This window comes from Truncatella angustata, assembly GCF_020726525.1.
Source record: "Truncatella angustata strain MPI-SDFR-AT-0073 chromosome Unknown BKA67scaffold_5, whole genome shotgun sequence".
Classification (NCBI taxonomy): domain Eukaryota; kingdom Fungi; phylum Ascomycota; class Sordariomycetes; order Amphisphaeriales; family Sporocadaceae; genus Truncatella; species Truncatella angustata.
In genome coordinates this window covers 1,555,078-1,572,951 of record NW_025763385.1, presented here as the reverse complement: position 1 = coordinate 1,572,951, position 17,874 = coordinate 1,555,078, and the positions used below count along the sequence as shown (strand labels likewise).

General features: G+C 49.7%; 5 protein-coding genes and 1 non-coding gene across 6 annotated transcripts; 2 read left to right on the top strand and 4 right to left on the bottom strand.

The window, feature by feature from the left end:
• Positions 1-826: 826 nt before the first annotated feature.
• On the bottom strand, positions 827-1,885 carry BKA67DRAFT_536679 (methyltransferase; the record flags this gene model as incomplete). The annotated part of the gene is made up of 4 exons (XM_046100199.1): positions 827-996; positions 1,058-1,324; positions 1,385-1,557; positions 1,614-1,885. 4 exons carry the CDS (start codon positions 1,883-1,885, stop codon positions 827-829), a joined length of 882 nt encoding a protein of 293 aa, XP_045957252.1.
• Positions 1,886-2,522: 637 nt separating this feature from the next.
• Positions 2,523-4,347, bottom strand: BKA67DRAFT_568193 (uncharacterized protein). The gene is made up of 3 exons (XM_046103015.1): positions 4,105-4,347; positions 3,950-4,038; positions 2,523-3,891 (listed from the first exon to the last, which is right to left on the bottom strand). The coding sequence occupies exons 1-3, from the start codon at positions 4,183-4,185 to the stop codon at positions 2,808-2,810; spliced, it is 1,254 nt and encodes a 417-aa protein (XP_045957251.1). The 5' UTR covers positions 4,186-4,347; the 3' UTR covers positions 2,523-2,807.
• A 5,482-nt stretch (positions 4,348-9,829) lies between these two features.
• Positions 9,830-9,928, bottom strand: BKA67DRAFT_t108. The gene has a single exon. It is a non-coding gene; the product is annotated as a tRNA-Tyr (tRNA).
• A 1,144-nt stretch (positions 9,929-11,072) lies between these two features.
• BKA67DRAFT_519210 (Caleosin related protein-domain-containing protein) lies at positions 11,073-12,037 on the top strand (the record flags this gene model as incomplete). The annotated part of the gene is made up of 5 exons (XM_046098079.1): positions 11,073-11,178; positions 11,236-11,324; positions 11,375-11,407; positions 11,490-11,853; positions 11,907-12,037. 5 exons carry the CDS (start codon positions 11,073-11,075, stop codon positions 12,035-12,037), a joined length of 723 nt encoding a protein of 240 aa, XP_045957250.1.
• Positions 12,038-13,529: 1,492 nt separating this feature from the next.
• On the bottom strand, positions 13,530-14,455 carry BKA67DRAFT_659624 (aminotransferase; the record flags this gene model as incomplete). Its single annotated transcript, XM_046107477.1, has 2 exons — positions 13,530-13,638; positions 13,722-14,455. The coding sequence occupies 2 exons, from the start codon at positions 14,453-14,455 to the stop codon at positions 13,530-13,532; spliced, it is 843 nt and encodes a 280-aa protein (XP_045957249.1).
• A 1,148-nt stretch (positions 14,456-15,603) lies between these two features.
• BKA67DRAFT_519687 (uncharacterized protein) lies at positions 15,604-17,715 on the top strand (the record flags this gene model as incomplete). Its single annotated transcript, XM_046098120.1, has 4 exons — positions 15,604-15,795; positions 15,904-16,871; positions 16,935-17,401; positions 17,468-17,715. 4 exons carry the CDS (start codon positions 15,604-15,606, stop codon positions 17,713-17,715), a joined length of 1,875 nt encoding a protein of 624 aa, XP_045957248.1.
• Positions 17,716-17,874: the final 159 nt, after the last annotated feature.

Below are 17,874 nucleotides of genomic sequence, written 5' to 3'. Positions count from 1 at the left end.
ACAAGAATGGCACCTGTACTAAAGGGTGCAATGCATTTTCGACCGCAGGCCAGTCGAAAACTGGCAGACAAGAGCTCGATTGATGATGAATATGTGGTATCGATATCCTTGCATCAACGCGCCACTGTTTCTGATTGGCCCTCAGTCGCAGCTGGATCCAAAATCGGCAAGAGCCGTAACGGTGTTGGCGGCGGCGGGTTTGTCTGCAGTTTTCCTTGCAGAGTCAGCGCAAGCACGGCCAACCAGCAACTATAGCGAATATTAAAAATGGATGAAACGAATGTCTTCAGATCACCATTCATGGCCTATCAGCACTGACCTAGTTTAAGCCGATGAACTCGAAGTTCGTTTGTTTGTGTTAAGCTCCGAAGCTAATACATGTCAGTGTAGTATCATGTACCAAAATGCCAAGGAGGTTTGTAGAATTCACTAAGACAATGCCAGGCAGGTGATATCATTTATTGCTCAGCACATTCAAGATCTGCATAAGTTGACGGAGCTTAAAGAATTACGGGAATGAAAATGAATCGTCGATGTGAATCAAACTATGAACCTGTGACAAGAAAAGGTCACGACTACGACCACTTGAAAAACACCACGACTAGCGACCACAATATGAAAGAGATATAAACATTCAAAGCAGCATAAATCAGAGAGGAACAAAATGCAAAATGTTCAGAAGCCTCTATATAGGCCCGGTTGCAGTTGTTGGGGGAAAGGGAGAGAGGGGTCGATACTGAGACGGTAAGCACGTCTGGGCGGTCGCTGTGGTGGGTGCCTCAGGTACCGACCCCAAGGGGGCAATGCGATTACTTCAGGATGTGGCTTACTTGGTATAAACGCCAAGCATATGTGGCACCACTTGATACCAAGGCTCATCCACAGGTTGACCAACATCAATCTTAGCCCAAGGTCCGACCTCCCTGAGCCATTGCTCTGTCGGCCGGCAGAGCTGGCAGCCACCAAGAAAGTTCGGCCAGAACAGATTCACAAATGCTTGATCGCAAGTCAGTCGCTACCTGAAACTTATATTATTAGCCATATGAATGGGACTTACCTTGATAGATACGAATACCCCAGTTACGATCGGCGCGGACGTGCTCGTAGACGTACCACCTACCGCCCTTCTTGAGGTACCCATAAATTTCCTTCAGATTATCCTGTGGTTGAGGAATGCCGCACAAGCACAAGATGGAGACGATGCAGTCGACGCTTTCCTTTTCGACTTTGCTACCCCACTTTGAGGGATCATTGAGGTCTTCAATGCCAACAGGCACGATCTCGTAGACATCTTCCAAACCTGCTTGCGCAATATGCTGACGGACTGATACGGACAAGATTAGAATGTCAGACTCGACACAGGCTCGAGCGGAATGGCACGTACGTTTGACGTGTTGGTCCCTATTGGGCTCAACACCATATACCCGAGTGACCTTCTTGCGAGCACTCTCCTGACCAGTTGCAGTTTTGTCAAGATGCTTGTTTGAGAAGATATCGACCCAAAATCCACTGCCAGCGCCTATCTCGATACAGACGCCTTCAATCCCGGGGCCGGTACTGTCATGATCATGTGAGTATTACAAACGAAAAGATGTCTTGTCGCATGAACTTACGGATATTGGACGATCTGTCCTCCTTTTGTTCTACCTTCTAGCAAAGGAATGACTCTTTTCTCTGCGCCGAGCTTGACATTTGGACCGGCCCAACCCCAGAAGTTGCCGAACCATGCATCTTGGAATTTGGAAGGGGAGAGTAGGACGTCAATTTGCCGGGTTTTGATGAGCGTGGTCACAGTCTGGGGGATCCAAGATCCGGACAGGCCCATGAAGATCCAGGGGTCGAGTAGACCAGAAAGGACTTCGTAGAGATGTGTCAGAAAAGACATGGTGGAGAGTACGAGCTAGCTTCAAGGACGAACACCGCGCAACCTGGTATTCTGATCCAGAAGATGTCAGTAAATTGCGCATGGTCTTCAACCGTTGTGGTGCAAAAGAGCCCCCACAAACTTGTGCCACGGAAGCAAGCGTATATATTTGAGAACAAGCGGGCAATGCAAGGAAACAGGTCACTGAGATCCATTCAACCATCTTCCCCCCCCCCCCGTTCTGAGAAAATGGAGACAGGCAAATAAGGCTGGGCATTTGATGTTGTGTGATATTGAGCTTGAGAAAGGCAATTGCATTTTTGGGTAGACGGCTTAGGACCATGCTCAGATGACGGCATCGCGTGATGAGAATACGTAGCGGACATTGAGTCAAGAATGAAATAGTATATACCACGCCGAAAGGAAGGAAGAATGCATGAATTGAAGAAAAAGACGGGGAAACCTGCCAAACTTACAATTCGTATCAGTCTTGTGCGAAACCGACAGGAGGACTTTCACTGCCATGCACACTAGATATCGAGGAAGAGGGGAAGAACGAAATACTGCACGTCGAGTGTGGGAGACATCTGCGTTTTATATGAAGAGGCGCAGATATCAGCTTGCCCTAGTGCCCGGGGGAATAAGTTGCTTGCAAAGAGCGTATGAGTTGGACTGAGGCTCGATCTGATTGGAGCCGACCTCTATTGACGTCCATTGCGACTAAGCTTAGTGCATGGACCCACATTATTCAGCTTATCAACATGCCCCTTCCGAAGTTCCGCCTCTCAAAATACATGTAGGCCATCGAAAGCTAGGTTGGGAGCGTATGGTGGTGCCATTCCCATGCCCGGCTGGTACCAACACACGCCTCCGTCCGTGACATGCTTGTACACTGGTTGATCATTCATCTTCTCCTTGGTATTCGTCTATAAAGATCAAAAGTCTATAATTCATCCTTCCCTCGTGTCGACTCTGATAGAGGGGTGTCTGGTCTGCCACTGTCTTTGTGTAAATCGACCCCAATCTTGCCCCTCCACTTCTGCCACAATGCCCAAAAGTCTTTCTCCATCCCGCCCTCTATTTGGTCTGGCAGAACAACCGTGTACTCAATGTGAAGCTTGCCGAACTCAGTTTTGTGGTAGACGGAATCGCCGTCCTCATGCCAGATTGGCATTCCCTCGTTGGCGACGGACTCGACATGTCCAGGCTGCACAACTTCACCTCGCTTTCGCCCGAGATGAACGACATGCCCATCTAGATGTGTGAGATTACGGGTCCAGTCACCCATCCAGGCTTCCCGTAGCGAAAGTACTTCCCTCCAGAAAAGATCATTGCCTTTCCGGCGGAAGAATGTTCCGTCGAGGTGGTCTGGGTTATCCGTATCGAAATCGGGCTCCTTCTCGACTAGTGTGACAATCAGGTCGCCGGCAACATAGTCGGGGCTGGCATCGGCTTCGTTTTCATAGACAAGTCTTGAGTCTCGTGCAGCACCACGATCGACTGTCAGGGGAACAGTCGTTGCCTTGCGCACGACTCGAGCACCACCACAGGCAGGGCACTTGTGCTTTATGGTCTTTCCACGACCGCCACAAGCGTCGCATTGTGTTTGTACTTGCTGGAACATGCCCGGGGCGAGCTGGTGCTTGATGATTCGCACACCATGGCCACCACAGTGGCCACAGGTGTCGACCACGCCATCTTCCGAACCGCTGCCGCCACACTCTTCGCAAATGTGTTGCTTCTCCCACTGGAACTCGGTCTCGCGACCATTGTAGAAGTCGCGCAGAGAAATGCCAACCTTGATCTCGATGTTGTGGCCACGTGGCTGTCCTCGCTGGTAATGGCCACCCCCGCCGAAGAATCTGCTGAACAAATCGAAAGGATCGTGGTGGCCGCCACCTCCCTGTTGCCTTTGCTTCAAGCCGTCGTGGCCGTACTTATCGTAAATCTGGCGGGACTCGGGATCACTCAGAGCTTCGTAGGCCTCGGAGACTTCAACGAATTTGGACTGGGCAGTGTCGTCGCCCCTGGAAGATTATTAGAGGCCAGGGGGAGGGACAGGAGGGTCTGGAGGAATACACATACGGATTCTTGTCGGGGTGGAACTTCTTGCTCAGCTGGCGATAAGCCGACTTGATCTGCTTATCGTTCGCATCCCTTTGCAGACCGAGAACCTGGAAGAGTGATATTAGACCGAGATGTGCAAGAGACGAACAGGGAGCGGCGGAGCAGTGTTATACCTTGTAATAGTCCTCGGCGCAAAGGGCAAGCTGGAGTATAGAAAGCAGCAGCAGCAGGCAAGCTGCGCCGTGGTGTAGCATGTTGGGATGGGAGGACGTGGCCAAATGAGCAAATAGATGATGCAAGTGTACAACTATGTGAACTGGAGAAATGAGTGACTGGGAAAAAGAAGAAAGCCGCCCAGGTGAAGTCGGGAGCCGGTTTAAGCCAGCGTGTAATTATTTGAGCTCATTAACTAAAGATACTTTCGCTATCCCTCCTGGCGGGACCCTTGAAAGTTGACACGCTGGAACGTGTTCACTTACCTTAGCGGCTTAGCCTCTCTACTCTGGACTACTGTTTGTACTACAGTACATACATAGTATGCATACCAGACACTAAAAGTCAGCATTGCGACCACGCCTACAGGGGGCAACTTTGGCTGATAAGATAAGGGAGAAGAAGCTTCTATTCAGTGTGTGTACAAGAACAGTACATCCAGGTTACAGTACGGATCCGTACATGGTTCAGAGTTGATCCAGTGCACACAAAGCATCAAGTGATTGCACAGCTCTTCCATTGGTTGCCAAAGTGCGCGGTGGCGGCAAGGCTGTGGATGTCGGAATAGCGCTCGCCGACGGGACTCAGTAAGTTAAGTTACAATGTATGTATCTTCCTTCTTCTGCCTTTGTCTGTTGTCTGGACAGGCACGTCGGATTGCCAACCTGGTATCACAAATCAAATAGATTGCATGATATACCATGCACACACAAGCCGCTATTCTCGCCATTTCCATACATCCATCAGAGAAATACGCCGACATTTGTGTCCAAAGGTTGATTTGGTTTTAGTCTAGTCTAGATAACGTGCACTTTTCGGCCCCACTCTCGTTCAGGCCGTCCCGTCCCTGAGATACATACTGTACATATCCATGTCCTACAGCAACGTAAGGTTGGTGGAGTCGGGACATTGTACAAGCTTACAAGCCCAACTCTAGGTAGACAATTCCGAGAGCCTTGTTCTTAGGCAGTGCAAGCTCCGGTCTCAACTTGTCCTTGTTACAACATAAAGCAGCTGGCCTGACAAGATGAGTGGTAAGCGCTATGCACTTGTCCCTATGGACGATGACGTCGAGGTTGGTCCCCAGAAAGTCGAAAAGAAGAGCAAGCACCGCCACCGCGAGCGTCGAGACCGAGACAGAGACAGAGACCACGAAAGAGATCGCGAATCCTCGCGAAGATCCAAGCCTGAGCGCAGTCCCTCGCCAAGAGACTCACACAGCCACAAACCCTCATCCAAGTCGTACCGCCGGCGTGACAGGCGCAACGACGATCCTGATGACCGCTGGGGCGACCAGGAGCCCTCGTCCGATGAAGGTCCTGAAGGTCCTGCTGACGACGAACCGGACTTCCAGGAATCAGCGTCCAAACGAGTCAAGCTGAGCCATGACGACAAAGAGGACGACGATGCAGACTTGTCAGATTCCGCCCGCGACAGAAAGGAGGCCGAGGAATTTGCGAAACGTCTCAAGGCCCGCGACGATGGAAAAACCAAGAAGATCGTCGAGGATCGCTCCAAGGGCGGCAAGGCCCACGACGAACGACGAAGGCTGGCCGACGACGAAACTGCCAGACGCGCTGCCATGCCCGATTTGCGAGAGAGGTCGAGGCAGGATTATCTGAAGAAGCGAGAGGCTGAGCGACTGGCATTGCTGCGTAAACAGGTCGCCGAAGAGACCGCCGAGCTGCGCAATGGTGTCCGGCTGAGCGACAAGGAGAAAGCAGAGTTTGCCAAGAACAGGGAAATCCTTCGACTTGCTGAGGAGCGTCTGCGCATCGATGATCACCAGGATGGTTATTACATGCCAGAGGACTACATCACCGAGAAAGGAAAGATCGACAGGAAAAAGAAAGAAGAAGCTCTATACAAGCGCTATGTTGACAGGGACGAATATGGCCAGGAGAAGTTTGTCACCGAGCACGAAGAATGGGAAAGGGAACAGGCTCAAAAGGCAAAGGCGCAAATCAACAGGGCCGAACGTGAGTATGAAGGTGACTACGAACTCGTCCTCGACGAGGAGCAGTACATCAGCTGGAACCTCGATTCGACCATGGCTGGCGAAGGCAAACAGTTGACCAAGGAACAACAATTCCTGTCGGCACAAATTGATGCGGCTGAAAAGAGGGCATTGTCTATTCAAGAGACCAGGAAGAGCCTTCCCATTTACGCGTATCGGGACGAATTCATGGCAGCTATGGAAACTCATCAGATTCTAGTCATCGTCGGTGAGACAGGAAGTGGAAAGACAACACAGCTTCCACAATACCTGCACGAGGCTGGTTTTACCAAGAATGGACAGAAGGTCGGCTGCACACAACCCCGACGAGTGGCTGCCATGAGTGTCGCTGCTCGTGTCGCCGATGAGATGGGTGTAAAAGTCGGTAACGAGGTTGGATACTCGATTCGTTTCGAAAACAACACAAGCGACAAAACCATCCTCCAGTACATGACAGATGGTATGTTGCTGAGAGAAATCATGACAGAACCTGATCTATCAGGATATTCGGCCTTGATGATTGATGAAGCCCACGAACGTACTGTGCATACCGACATACTTTTGGCTATCTTGAAAGATCTGTCGCGTGAGCGACCAGATCTTAAACTTTTGATCTCTTCGGCAACCATGAACGCCGAGAAGTTTGCCAAGTACTTCGACGACGCGCCGATCTTCAACATTCCGGGTCGTAGATATCCCGTGGATATCTATTATACACCTGCGCCAGAAGCCAACTATTTGGCTGCTGCCATCACGACGATATTCCAGATTCACTCAACACAAGGCAAAGGAGACATTCTTGTCTTTTTAACTGGGCAGGATGAGATCGATGCGGCCGAACAAGAACTTACAGAGACTGCTCGAAAATTGGGCAATCGTGTCAAAGAATTGATTGTCTGTCCCATTTATGCGAACCTGCCGTCCGACATGCAGGCCAAGATTTTCGAGCCCACACCTGCAGGAGCTCGAAAAGTAGTCCTGGCAACCAATATCGCAGAGACAAGTTTGACCATTGATGGCATCGTCTACGTCATCGACCCGGGTTACGTCAAGGAGAATGTATACAATCCTGCTTCGGGCATGTCTAATCTGGTTGTGGTCCCGTGTTCCCGTGCATCTGCCAACCAAAGAAGTGGCCGAGCAGGGCGTGTCGGACCTGGAAAATGTTTCCGTCTCTATACCAAATATGCTTATATGAGCGAGATGGACGAGTCTACCACACCGGAGATCCAAAGAACCAACCTCAACAGTATCGTTCTATTGTTGAAGTCGCTCGGCATCAACAACCTACTAGAATTTGAGTTCATGGATCCGCCACCAACAGAATCTCTCATTGGTGCTTTGAATCAGCTATTTGCTCTGCAAGCTCTGAATCACAAGGGAGAAATGACCAAGGTGGGCAGGCAAATGGCTGAATTCCCCACCGAACCTATGCTGGCCAAAGCTGTGCTTGCTGCCGATAAGTTTGGATGCGTGGATGAAGTGCTCTCTGTGGTATCCATGTTGAGCGAGGCGTCTGCCCTATTTTTCAGACCGAAAGACAAGAAGATCCATGCAGACAGTGCCCGCGACAGATTTACGGTCAAGGAAGGTGGCGACCACCTCACATTGCTTAACATCTGGAATCAATGGGTCGACAGTGACTTCTCGCCTGTTTGGGCAAGGGAAAACTTTTTGCAGCAGAGGTCTCTTACACGGGCGCGTGATGTACGAGACCAGCTTGCCAAGCTTTGCGAGCGTGTTGAGGTCAACCCGTCGACATGTGGCTCCAGTAATGTTGACCCGATCAAGAAAGCACTGACTGCTGGTTTCTTCCCCAATGCCGCACGCTTACAGCGAAGCGGCGATGCCTATCGAACAGTCAAGAACAACGCCACTGTGTTTATTCATCCCAGCTCCGTGCTGACCAAATCAGATCCACCAGAGAGGATGGTCATTTACTTTGAGTTGGTGCAGACGACGAAGGAATACATGCGGTCTTGCCTACCTATCAAACCACAGTGGTTGACGGAAGTTGCACCACATTTCCATAAAAAGGCGGACGTCGAAGATGACGATAAGAAGATGCCTAAACATCGCAGATAGAGATTACATCCTTCAAGTTATCCTAACTATTATCACTAGAAACCTCTTGCATGCAGTGGTGATTCCCTGAAATACGTGGAAAGAAAATTGAACAAGGGAAAAGAAAAAGCTGGGCGCTAGTGTCCCGCATCTCGAACTCGAACCTACAAAATGTGCAAAAAGAAGAATGGCTGAGGGAGGACGGCTCAGCCAGAAGGTAAGGATAATTCCTAGGTAAGCGGATAACCACTACACCACTGTGACCTGTGGCTTCGTGGACTGTTAGTTGAGATCATTTTATTCGCTCTTATATAACCGTTGGTCAGGATGTTTTGCAAATGGTGAAGGTTTTCACTCCGGCCGGTACAAACCAAATCATATCTGCTCAAACGCGCGCGCCGGTGCCGCATGCGATGGGTGGTGAGGCCTACTTCGGAGCCTGCGCCAGGAAGAAGTTCATGACTGATGAACCCTCTGTTTTGACAGGCTTTTGGCGGTCGCGAAAAACATGTGCCTACCACATCTCAACGGATCGTGGAAGCCAATAGGGCTTGCTTAGTTACTGGTCAATAACCATCCCGTGGCCAAAGCTCTGCGGCATTCCTCACCACCGTGAGAAGCTCACAAAAGAGCTACTCGGCATGATCGTCGAAATTTCAGGCGTAGCCAATGGCGCAGCTCTCACACTGCAGCTATAAAGCATAGTTAGTCCTGGGGACGAGGGCTATTTCAAGATATGGTCAAATCATCAACGGAACGCTAGAGATGGCTGGGTCTTGTCACAAGAGATGTGCCAGGCCCACGGCTGGGGGGGAAGGTTGCCCCTGCGATCGTGCTCATCACTTCTCCCTGTCATATCCTCAATGGGTCGAACGGACATGCTCAAATCATCCAGACCGCACAGATCACTCTTGTATTATTGGATAACGATGCGGTAGTTTAGTCAGACCACTTGATTGATACCTAGCTTAACGCGATTTGCGTGCAAATTTATATCGATAGCTCGACCTAACATCATACATTTGTTCGTAAATAGATGAAACCCACAACCATGGCAAGATCTGCGATCAACACCGCGGTATTTATCCACTGCATGAGGAGTTAGGTATGAGATGACAAGAGCGAAGTCGAACGCCAAATGGGCTGTATCACCCATGATAAATCAAAACTCGATCAATATTGTACACAGCGCATCATCCCCAACGGTTTCATTTATACTCGTGAATATGTTTGTATGTTGTCCTATGCTTGCAGGCCTTATGATAAGAACCATCGCTGTATTAGTACTTGAATGGTCGTCTTTCTTTGTAGCAGAGCGGCACTCCTGTCCTTATTAAAATGGGAAAACAACAACATAGCTCTTCTCTCAACGAACATACCCAGTGCAAGTAAGTAAACATGTCATCCACTACATCCCAGTTTACTTGGACAGTCCAATCGTTATTAACTCCGGATTGTTGATCCAAGAAAAAGGTAGGTAAGAAAGGTAGGAAGAGGGTTCGACAAACACCAATACGGCATATGCGAAGCGGGCTCCACCGCCTCGGAGGCGAAAAGGGGTGAAACCCAACATAACCAAACCCATGATACTGGGAACAAGATGACAAAAAAATCAAAAGGAAATGTCCCTCGAGCCGGATTTGAACCGGCGACCTGTGGATAATCTGAAATGATTCAGGAGTAACAATTACAGTCCATCGCTCTGCCAACTGAGCTATCAAGGGTGGCTGTTGAAAATGTGTGCTATATTTAGTACTAATTTAGTACGCAAAATATCACCGAGCAGGGCACGTTCTACAAGGGCTGACTGACAGCATGCCGAGGTTCAAGATGAAACTAGGGGTCTGGCTCTTTGTGAGAGGACCTCAAACCACTTCTAAGGCAACTTGTTCAGAAGATTCGCATTTGACCATAAGTACTCATTACATAGTATTTCTGGAAGAAGATGTTGCATTGCAATAGAATGAAGCTGACAGGTGGTGTGGTCATCTTGCGAGTGGAACGCAGTCTTGTTGTGGCAATGTGGGTACGACTCGAGAAGTTAGTTGCGATGCTAGTTCTGCCACACGGGCCAGTAACTTTTCCTAGCAAACTGTAGCAAACTGAATGCACATGGTACTTCCCAATTGAGATTTTTTGTGATAGAGCATTCAAACCTGTGTACCGGGTTAAGAACAAGATGACATCTCGTAGAACCGAAATCCCTGTATTGTTCCAATGACCCAAAAACATCGTATGGAAGACAGTATTCCAAATTGACGCACTGTCCGGCTGGTACCACCAACGCGGTAGTATCTATTTTCAATGAGGGTGTATAAGTTTCATGGTTTCACAGGTATTGCCCGACTTTGACACGCCGTTAGCCTGTAGCGAAATATTTTGGCGAGTTCAGTTCGGAGAAGTGAAAGGTCCAGCGAAAACCCTTGTGACGATCTTGCCTTAGCATATCTTAAAGTTGGTCGCTTTGCAGAACACCCGATTCGCCCAAGGGAATTAGTTGGGTCGCACCTTATTCTACATATGTACTCCAGAAAAGTGAGGAGGGCTTGAGTCTCAATTGGTCAAAGATACGATACTAAGTGCGATTACCGTGCATTTCGAAATCCAGGAACTTGTTATCGTAAACGGGTCTGGAGCATGTGAAAGCTTTCAGATGGTCCGAGTAGGATGTAAAGGTGACGTAAGGATGTATAGCTACCGGCCACTCAGCCTATTAAAGTGCGAGAATTGCCAACCGTGAGAATGCTGAAAAACATTATTTAAAGAACTCATCCTAAAGTATACATTGTTTTTAAGTCTTTGTTTATCACAATTCGGTAAATCGGTCGTACCATTCCCTCTGCTATGCCTGGGAAAGACGAAAAAGTCATGACTAACGGAGTTGGTCCCATTGTCACCTCCATCGAGAAGGTCCCAGTCACTGAACTGCGAAAGCCTTTTCTTCAACCCGATGATGAAAGACTACCACAAATAGGTACAGATGCATTGATCCCTTTGGATCCCATCTACCTAGTTTCTGACATGACTCTAGGAACCGCGCGTGCAAACATTGCCGCGACTTACGAGAAGCCGCAAGGAACTACGGAAGATGGATGGGCATCGCGCCATAAGGACCAGACTGTACGCCATTCCGTTTCAAGCAGTCGAATCAAGCGCTGACAGTAAGACAGGTTCTCCAGCAACATTGCGAGTTCTTCGACTCTGTAAGTGCTTTTGCCTAAACGCCGAAATGCGATTTATGCATTCGACCATCATACATGGACGTAATTAATGCTTTGAAAACAGGATAAGGATGGCGTAATTTGGCCTCAAGACACATTAGTTGGATTTCACAAGATTGGCTTCGGTTATATCTTGTCTTTAGTTGCTGTCATTATCATCCACGCCAACTTCTCTTACCCTACGGTTTCTGGGTGGCTACCCGACCCATTCTTCCGGGTGTTCTTGAAGAACATCCACAAGGATAAACACGGTAGCGATACAGGCACTTACGACGCAGAAGGTCGATTCATCCCTCAGAAGTTTGAGGACATCTTCTCCAAGTACGGCGAGGGCCGTGACTACGTAACTGGCTGGGATCTGGTTAATCTCCATAAGGGACAGCGGTGTATCGCAGATCCCGTTGGTTGGGGTGGCAACGTCTTTGAGTGTAAGTGCAACCCAAAAAACCGTTATTTTAGACGAGACCTAACATTGAATCAGGGCTCGCGACGTATTTGATGCTGTGGCCGGAGGACGGGAAAATATATAAAGAAGATATCAGAGCTATTTACGACGGCAGCATCTTTTACAAGATGGCTGACCGACGCTCGGGAAAGGCATCAAAGAGCTAATAGAGGATGCAAGTTCCATAATTGGACTATATCACAGCTACTACAATAACAATACCTACATCTGAAATCGATAGCCTATGCATTCAACCTTGGCTCGGAACTGATGACCGCGAACTGGCTGCTGTATCCTTGTGGTCTCTGGCTATTATCATAAAATATCAATCCTCGCAGATTTACGTTTGTTTTTACGCGTTGTGCCATCATTTCCGATATTAGTCAATGATATGGCTGTGGGTCGAGTTCCGATATAGTTGTGATAGCCCTGACGTAGATGACACCAGAATTTGCGGATAAGCCGTTCACATTGTAGCTTGTTGTGATTATGGTGATAGTTGGCTACCTCATACCCGGGTTGGATACGTTTCTTTATGTCACTTTGAAGGGGCATGATAAATTATTTAAAATAGGGTCGCGGCATATTTCCAGTTAGAGTCGGCCACGATATTATGGGATCCGAACCTCAAGTCTTACTCTCGTCCCGCATGCCAACATTCCTAACATGATCAGGGTATGCGGGCTCCGGAAATTTGCGCCACCCACAGGGCGGATGTTCCGGATGTCTTCCTATGAACCCCGGGCCGGGGCCCTTGTTCCGGTGGGCAGATGTTTTTTCGGTATTGTGATAATGGCACTCCTAGACAGACAGACCAGCCTACTCAATCATTGGATAAAGAGATATGTCGCTGTCGACGCATAACTGCAATTGCGAAAGCGACGCCAATGGAGACCCAAAGCCCCTATCCTTCTTTAGGAGGTAACTTTAAAGTTCATTGTGCTCAACACATTCGCCATATAAAGCTTGGTCGCGAATGATTCTTGTGTCGCCCGGCTAGAATTTCTTGTAGTTTTATGGATGGTATTTTTCCTCGTGTCAATAGGCCATTCTCTCACCTGTTTGGTAAACTATTTTCGCTTGGTTATGATGCACGCGCTTTCGGTGCTATCCTGCCTCTTCTTCACAGCCGCTAATAGTCTACGGCAATACTACGCAGCCAGAGCTGTGCAGGTCACCTACTGTGAGGAAGAAATGGTATCCTCATGTTGAGCGGGTAATGACAGTGTTTTAACCCATGACCAATATATAATTCGTATAATTAGGGGATCAGTGACCACTCCGGAAAGTCGCAGCTTTATCGAAGCTGTTCAGTCCAAGTCAGCGAAGGCAGGAGATGTGTACGTGTCAAGTTACAATATGCTGACTTCCAAGCGCTTCATGTCATGTCAACGGCAAACGCTCACTTCTGCGGTCCTTTCTATGCTTGATACCGACAATTCATTGCCTTGTTTGAGAATGACCTCAAGACAAATTGTGGGTATGCCGGCGGGCTGCCGCGCTGGAGATCACACTCGCATACCCTGCAATGGCGAAAACCGTGACGATGAGCGAACTCATGACATCCAAGGAGGACACGTGTGATGAACGTACGAATAGATAAGCACCATGCAAGTCCCGTTTCCCTGGTATAATTCCTGCTTGATGCCCGTATTACATCTAGCGTTTGATTCTTCCAAATACAAAACCTCGTACACCAGTGCTCAACCAAACTTGTTCGTCGTTCTGAAGACTATCAGCATGAACAGTCTCCTCAACGGCTATACCCCTATTTTTCGTGAGTATTTCTTATAGTGTGACACATTGGGCTTGCTCTTATCATAAATGCGAGAAGCCAAACAGAATATGTACCTTTCAAGTGCCCACCTCCTCGAGGTCCCGTCGTTTCCACCGCTTCCTCGACCCTCCCGAAACTCCTTGGAGACCGGCGGCGTAACCCATCTGCCGTTGCGCCAGAAATACGGCGTCGTAAAACTGCCTTCCATAATCGAGCCGTCGTTCGAATTGACTAGTAAGACCTCCTTGAGATCCGTCAAGCTGAGCTGATGCCGTCTCCTTGCATCGTCGTACATTTCCCGGCTGGTCGTCTTGTAGTGAGTAAACTCACTGGGCGATGTAGCATCGCTGTCTATCAGAATATCATACGTAAGCTCTCTAGGCGGGGTCGACTCCTGGGAGTTTCCCGTGTCAACACTATCGTTCGTATCTGATCCTAGTGCCGGGAGATGACTTGGAAACAGAGCTCCTAGATTCTTCTGTGGAATGGGACTGTATTGGAGGTCCAATTTGCCATCCTCGTACAACAAGATCTTGACGCGATGGGGTCTCAGGCCGGCTTCTTGAGTGACGCGACTGAGGAAATGCTCAAGTGCGTTGAGACCTTCAGGGCCCTCGATCTTGGCAATCGCGCGCTCCCAGCCGAAGTGCGTGGCTGCCCTCAGCATGCGGTCGCGGTGGTAGTCCAGCATGTACCATGGGGAGGCTGTTCTCCTGTTCCAGTCATTTATACTTAGGCTTTTTAGGCTTTGCGCCTCGAGAAGAACAGGATCATAGCGGATTGAGGTGAATAGCTCGAAGTTGACCATTGCGCAGTCCCAGACTTTTGAAGCTTTTTGGGAAATCGGGCTGTACGAGTTTTCAGAATGAACTTTTGACAAGCCCTGGAAACTATAAGTGGCGTATTTACTTGAGTGTTGAGTTGTTGCTTCGTGTTAAGGGTGCTTTGAACACTCTTCCTGATAGGGAAAGAGGTTCCTCAAATTCCGCGAGGGATGTGCGTTACGGTCTTTAATTAACTGTTGGGGCCCATTCACCAACGTGGACATTCAAGACAAATTGTAGATGTAGATATAACTATGCCAGACCGTGCCACATACTATCAGAATACAACCGCATGCATTCTTGTCTGGCAAGGCTTACAACGTGGGAAGCTCCACTACCTGCCGGCCTAGCGATTCAGTATATTTCAGCACGCATTGTGTGGTCGTGCTCCGGTACATGATGCAGTGAGTGGCCCGGATAAACGTGTCGGATACAAGCGCTACGACAAGCAGACTTTTCGTTCACAGAAACCGAGTCGTCTTGAGTGGCGTGGTTTTAGATGTGAGAAACTTACAAAGGATGTCTGAGTTGGTTTCCAGAAGTTGGAGGAAAGAGAGATGCGTCGATCAACTCAACGTTGGACTAGTTCTGTATTGTTTCATTTGTTGATCAGCCCGCCCTATTTGTTTTTATTTATTTATGTTTTTATGAGTGACGTCGGGTTTTACAGGGACGGAGCTGTCTAGCGTTTCCACTGAACTGCAACAGACAACGTCAGACAAGTCCACTCAGGCAAAGTCGACTCACACTGTCGAGGTCTGTGCTCCTATCCCAAGGCTTGGAAAGAAAAAGAAAGAGGAAAAAGTTGGAGCCCAATCCAAAGCGACGAAATGATTGGAAGTCGCGCTCACTAAGAATTTGATTTCAGAAGTTTTCGCGTGCTGGACAGATCCGTAGTCGTACGCTGTAGTTACTCCGTACTGTAGCTCTGCATCATCGAGCCACTCCCTCCGATTCGATATCCATTTGCATTTTGCATCTGCATATCCCGTCTCCATCCCCAAGCAGCACCTGCCTGTATTTCCTTATCGCCCATTGTATTCTAGCCATTCCCACCCGTAACCTTCCCAGGAGCCCCCTCCCCAATCGTCATTCTAATATCTTCCTCTTCCTCACCACAAACGAATTGATCATGTCTGGTGCTTCCGCCGCTCCGGCACCCTTTCCTCCGGGGCCTCCCCGGGTCACAGTCCCCGTAGAGTCTTCCACATGGGATCGCATCACCAACTGGGCCACTGAGAACAAGGCCCTCGTCTATACCATCGCAGGTGTCACACTAGTAGCTACCGGCGCCGGTGTTGTGTACTACCTGAACAGCGACTCTGTGCGTCCCCATCTCACTCTCCTTGCAGCTCACATGGTCTGCTCTGCACTGGGCCGCCTCAACTATCCTCTCAGTCTTTCGGCTAAAACTAACGACTACAATCCATAGAACACTGCCAAGCCCACACAACCCAAGATCAGCAAGAAGGAGAAGAGAAAAAGGAAAGAAGCCGAGCGCCAAGCCGAGGCGGAAAAGGCTGCAGAGCCAAAGGAAGAGAAGCCCAAGGCCGCCACAGTAGAGACCGCAGATGAGGTCCCCGAGATCACCGAAGAGCTGGTTGCTACCTTGACCGACGAGCAGAAGAAGGACTATGCATTGCAGCTGAAGAACTCCGGCAACAAGGCCTATGGCGGCAAGGACTACAACAAAGCCATCACCCTATACTCACAAGCCATTCTCTGCAAGCCGGATCCCATCTTCTACTCGAACCGTGCTGCTTGCTACAACGCGCTCAGCGTCTGGGACAAGGTCGTCGAGGACACCACTGCCGCCATCAACCTCGACCCTACCTACGTCAAGGCCCTGAACCGACGTGCCAATGCCTACGAGCAGCTCGAGCAGTACAGTGAGGCCCTGCTGGACTTCACGGCCAGCTGCATCATCGACGAGTTCAAGAACGAGTCCAGTGCCAACGCCGTCGAGCGCTTGCTGAAGAAGGTCGCCGAGGTCAAGGCCGACGACATCATCAAGTCCAAGAACCCCAACAAGCTGCCCAGCCCTACCTTTGTCGCCAACTACATTCAAAGCTTCCGTGCCAAGGACAGGCCAGCTGGTCTGGCAGATGACGTTGAGCTCGACTCCAACACCGGAAAGGGGCAACTACAGGCTGGTCTCCGTGCCATGGAGCGCAAGACCCACGAGGGCTACGAGGAGGCTGCCACGTCGTTCGAGAAGGCCCTGGAGCTCGGCGATCTCGGTGCATACGAAGCTCTGGCTTACAACATGCGCGGTACTTTCAGATGCCTCAAGGGCAACCAGGAGCAGGCATTGGCAGATATGGACAAGAGCATCGAGTTGGAGCCCTCCTTGACCCAGAGCTACGTCAAGCGAGCGAGCATGCACCTGGAGAGAGGTATGTTTTACATGTCCCCAAGCTGAGATACATGGACAGTGCTAATGATATCTGTGACAGGCGAGAGATCAGAGGCTGCTGATGATCTGGAGAAGGCCGTCCAGCAAAATGACCAGGACCCCGATATCTACTACCACCGCGCCCAGTTGCACTTCATCCACGGCGAGTTCCAGGAGGCTGCCAAGGACTACCAAAAGTCCATTGACCTCGACACCAACTTCATCTTCTCTCACATCCAACTCGGTGTCACACAGTACAAGATGGGCTCGATAGCGTCCTCCATGGCCACATTCAGAAGATGTGTCAAGAACTTTGACAAGGTGCCCGACGTCTACAACTACTATGGTGAGCTGCTCCTCGACCAGGGCAAGTTCGATGAGGCCATCGCCAAATTCGACACAGCTATGGATATGGAGAAGCAGACCAAGCCCATGGCCATGAACGTTCTGCCCCTTATCAACAAGGCCCTTGCTCTCTTCCAGCAGAAGCAAGAGTTCACCGAGGCCGAGAAGCTCTGCGAGAAGGCATTGATCAGTAAGTCGCTCAATCCCAGGCTGGAAATGGTCTAGATAGATATGTGCATACTGACCGCCGTTGTAGTCGACCCCGAGTGTGACATTGCTGTTGCCACGATGGCTCAACTCCTCTTGCAGCAAGGCAAGGTCGTCGATGCCCTGAAGTACTTTGAGCGTGCCGCGGAATTGGCCAGGACGCCCGGCGAGATCGTGAACGCTCTGTCCTACGCGGAAGCCACACGTACTCAGCTCCAGGTCCAGGAGAAGTATCCCCAGCTCGCTGCTAAGCTCTCTGGTATGGGAGGTGGCGCCGGCTTCCCAGGAGCTCGCTAAGGGGTTAGTGAGGACTTCGGCGTGCGTTTCTACATGTACACTCACTCCCAGCTCCGTTTATAACGTGTTTCGATATGAGAAAGGGCCCGGCGAGGTGTGGCCCTTTAGTGTAGAATGTGAGGCAAAAGGAACATTGTCTGTCCAGTGAGCTACAAGAAG

Bases quoted from the DNA above. Each gene is read 5' to 3' on its own strand.
- BKA67DRAFT_568193 (XM_046103015.1), bottom strand. From the start codon at position 4,185: ATGCTACACCACGGCGCAGCTTGCCTGCTGCTGCTGCTTTCTATACTC. The intron at 4,039-4,104 runs GTATAACACTGC...TCACTCTTCCAG, and splicing joins GCGCCGAGGACTATTACAAG to GTTCTCGGTCTGCAAAGGGA. The intron at 3,892-3,949 runs GTATGTGTATTC...ATAATCTTCCAG, and splicing joins TTCCACCCCGACAAGAATCC to GGGCGACGACACTGCCCAGT.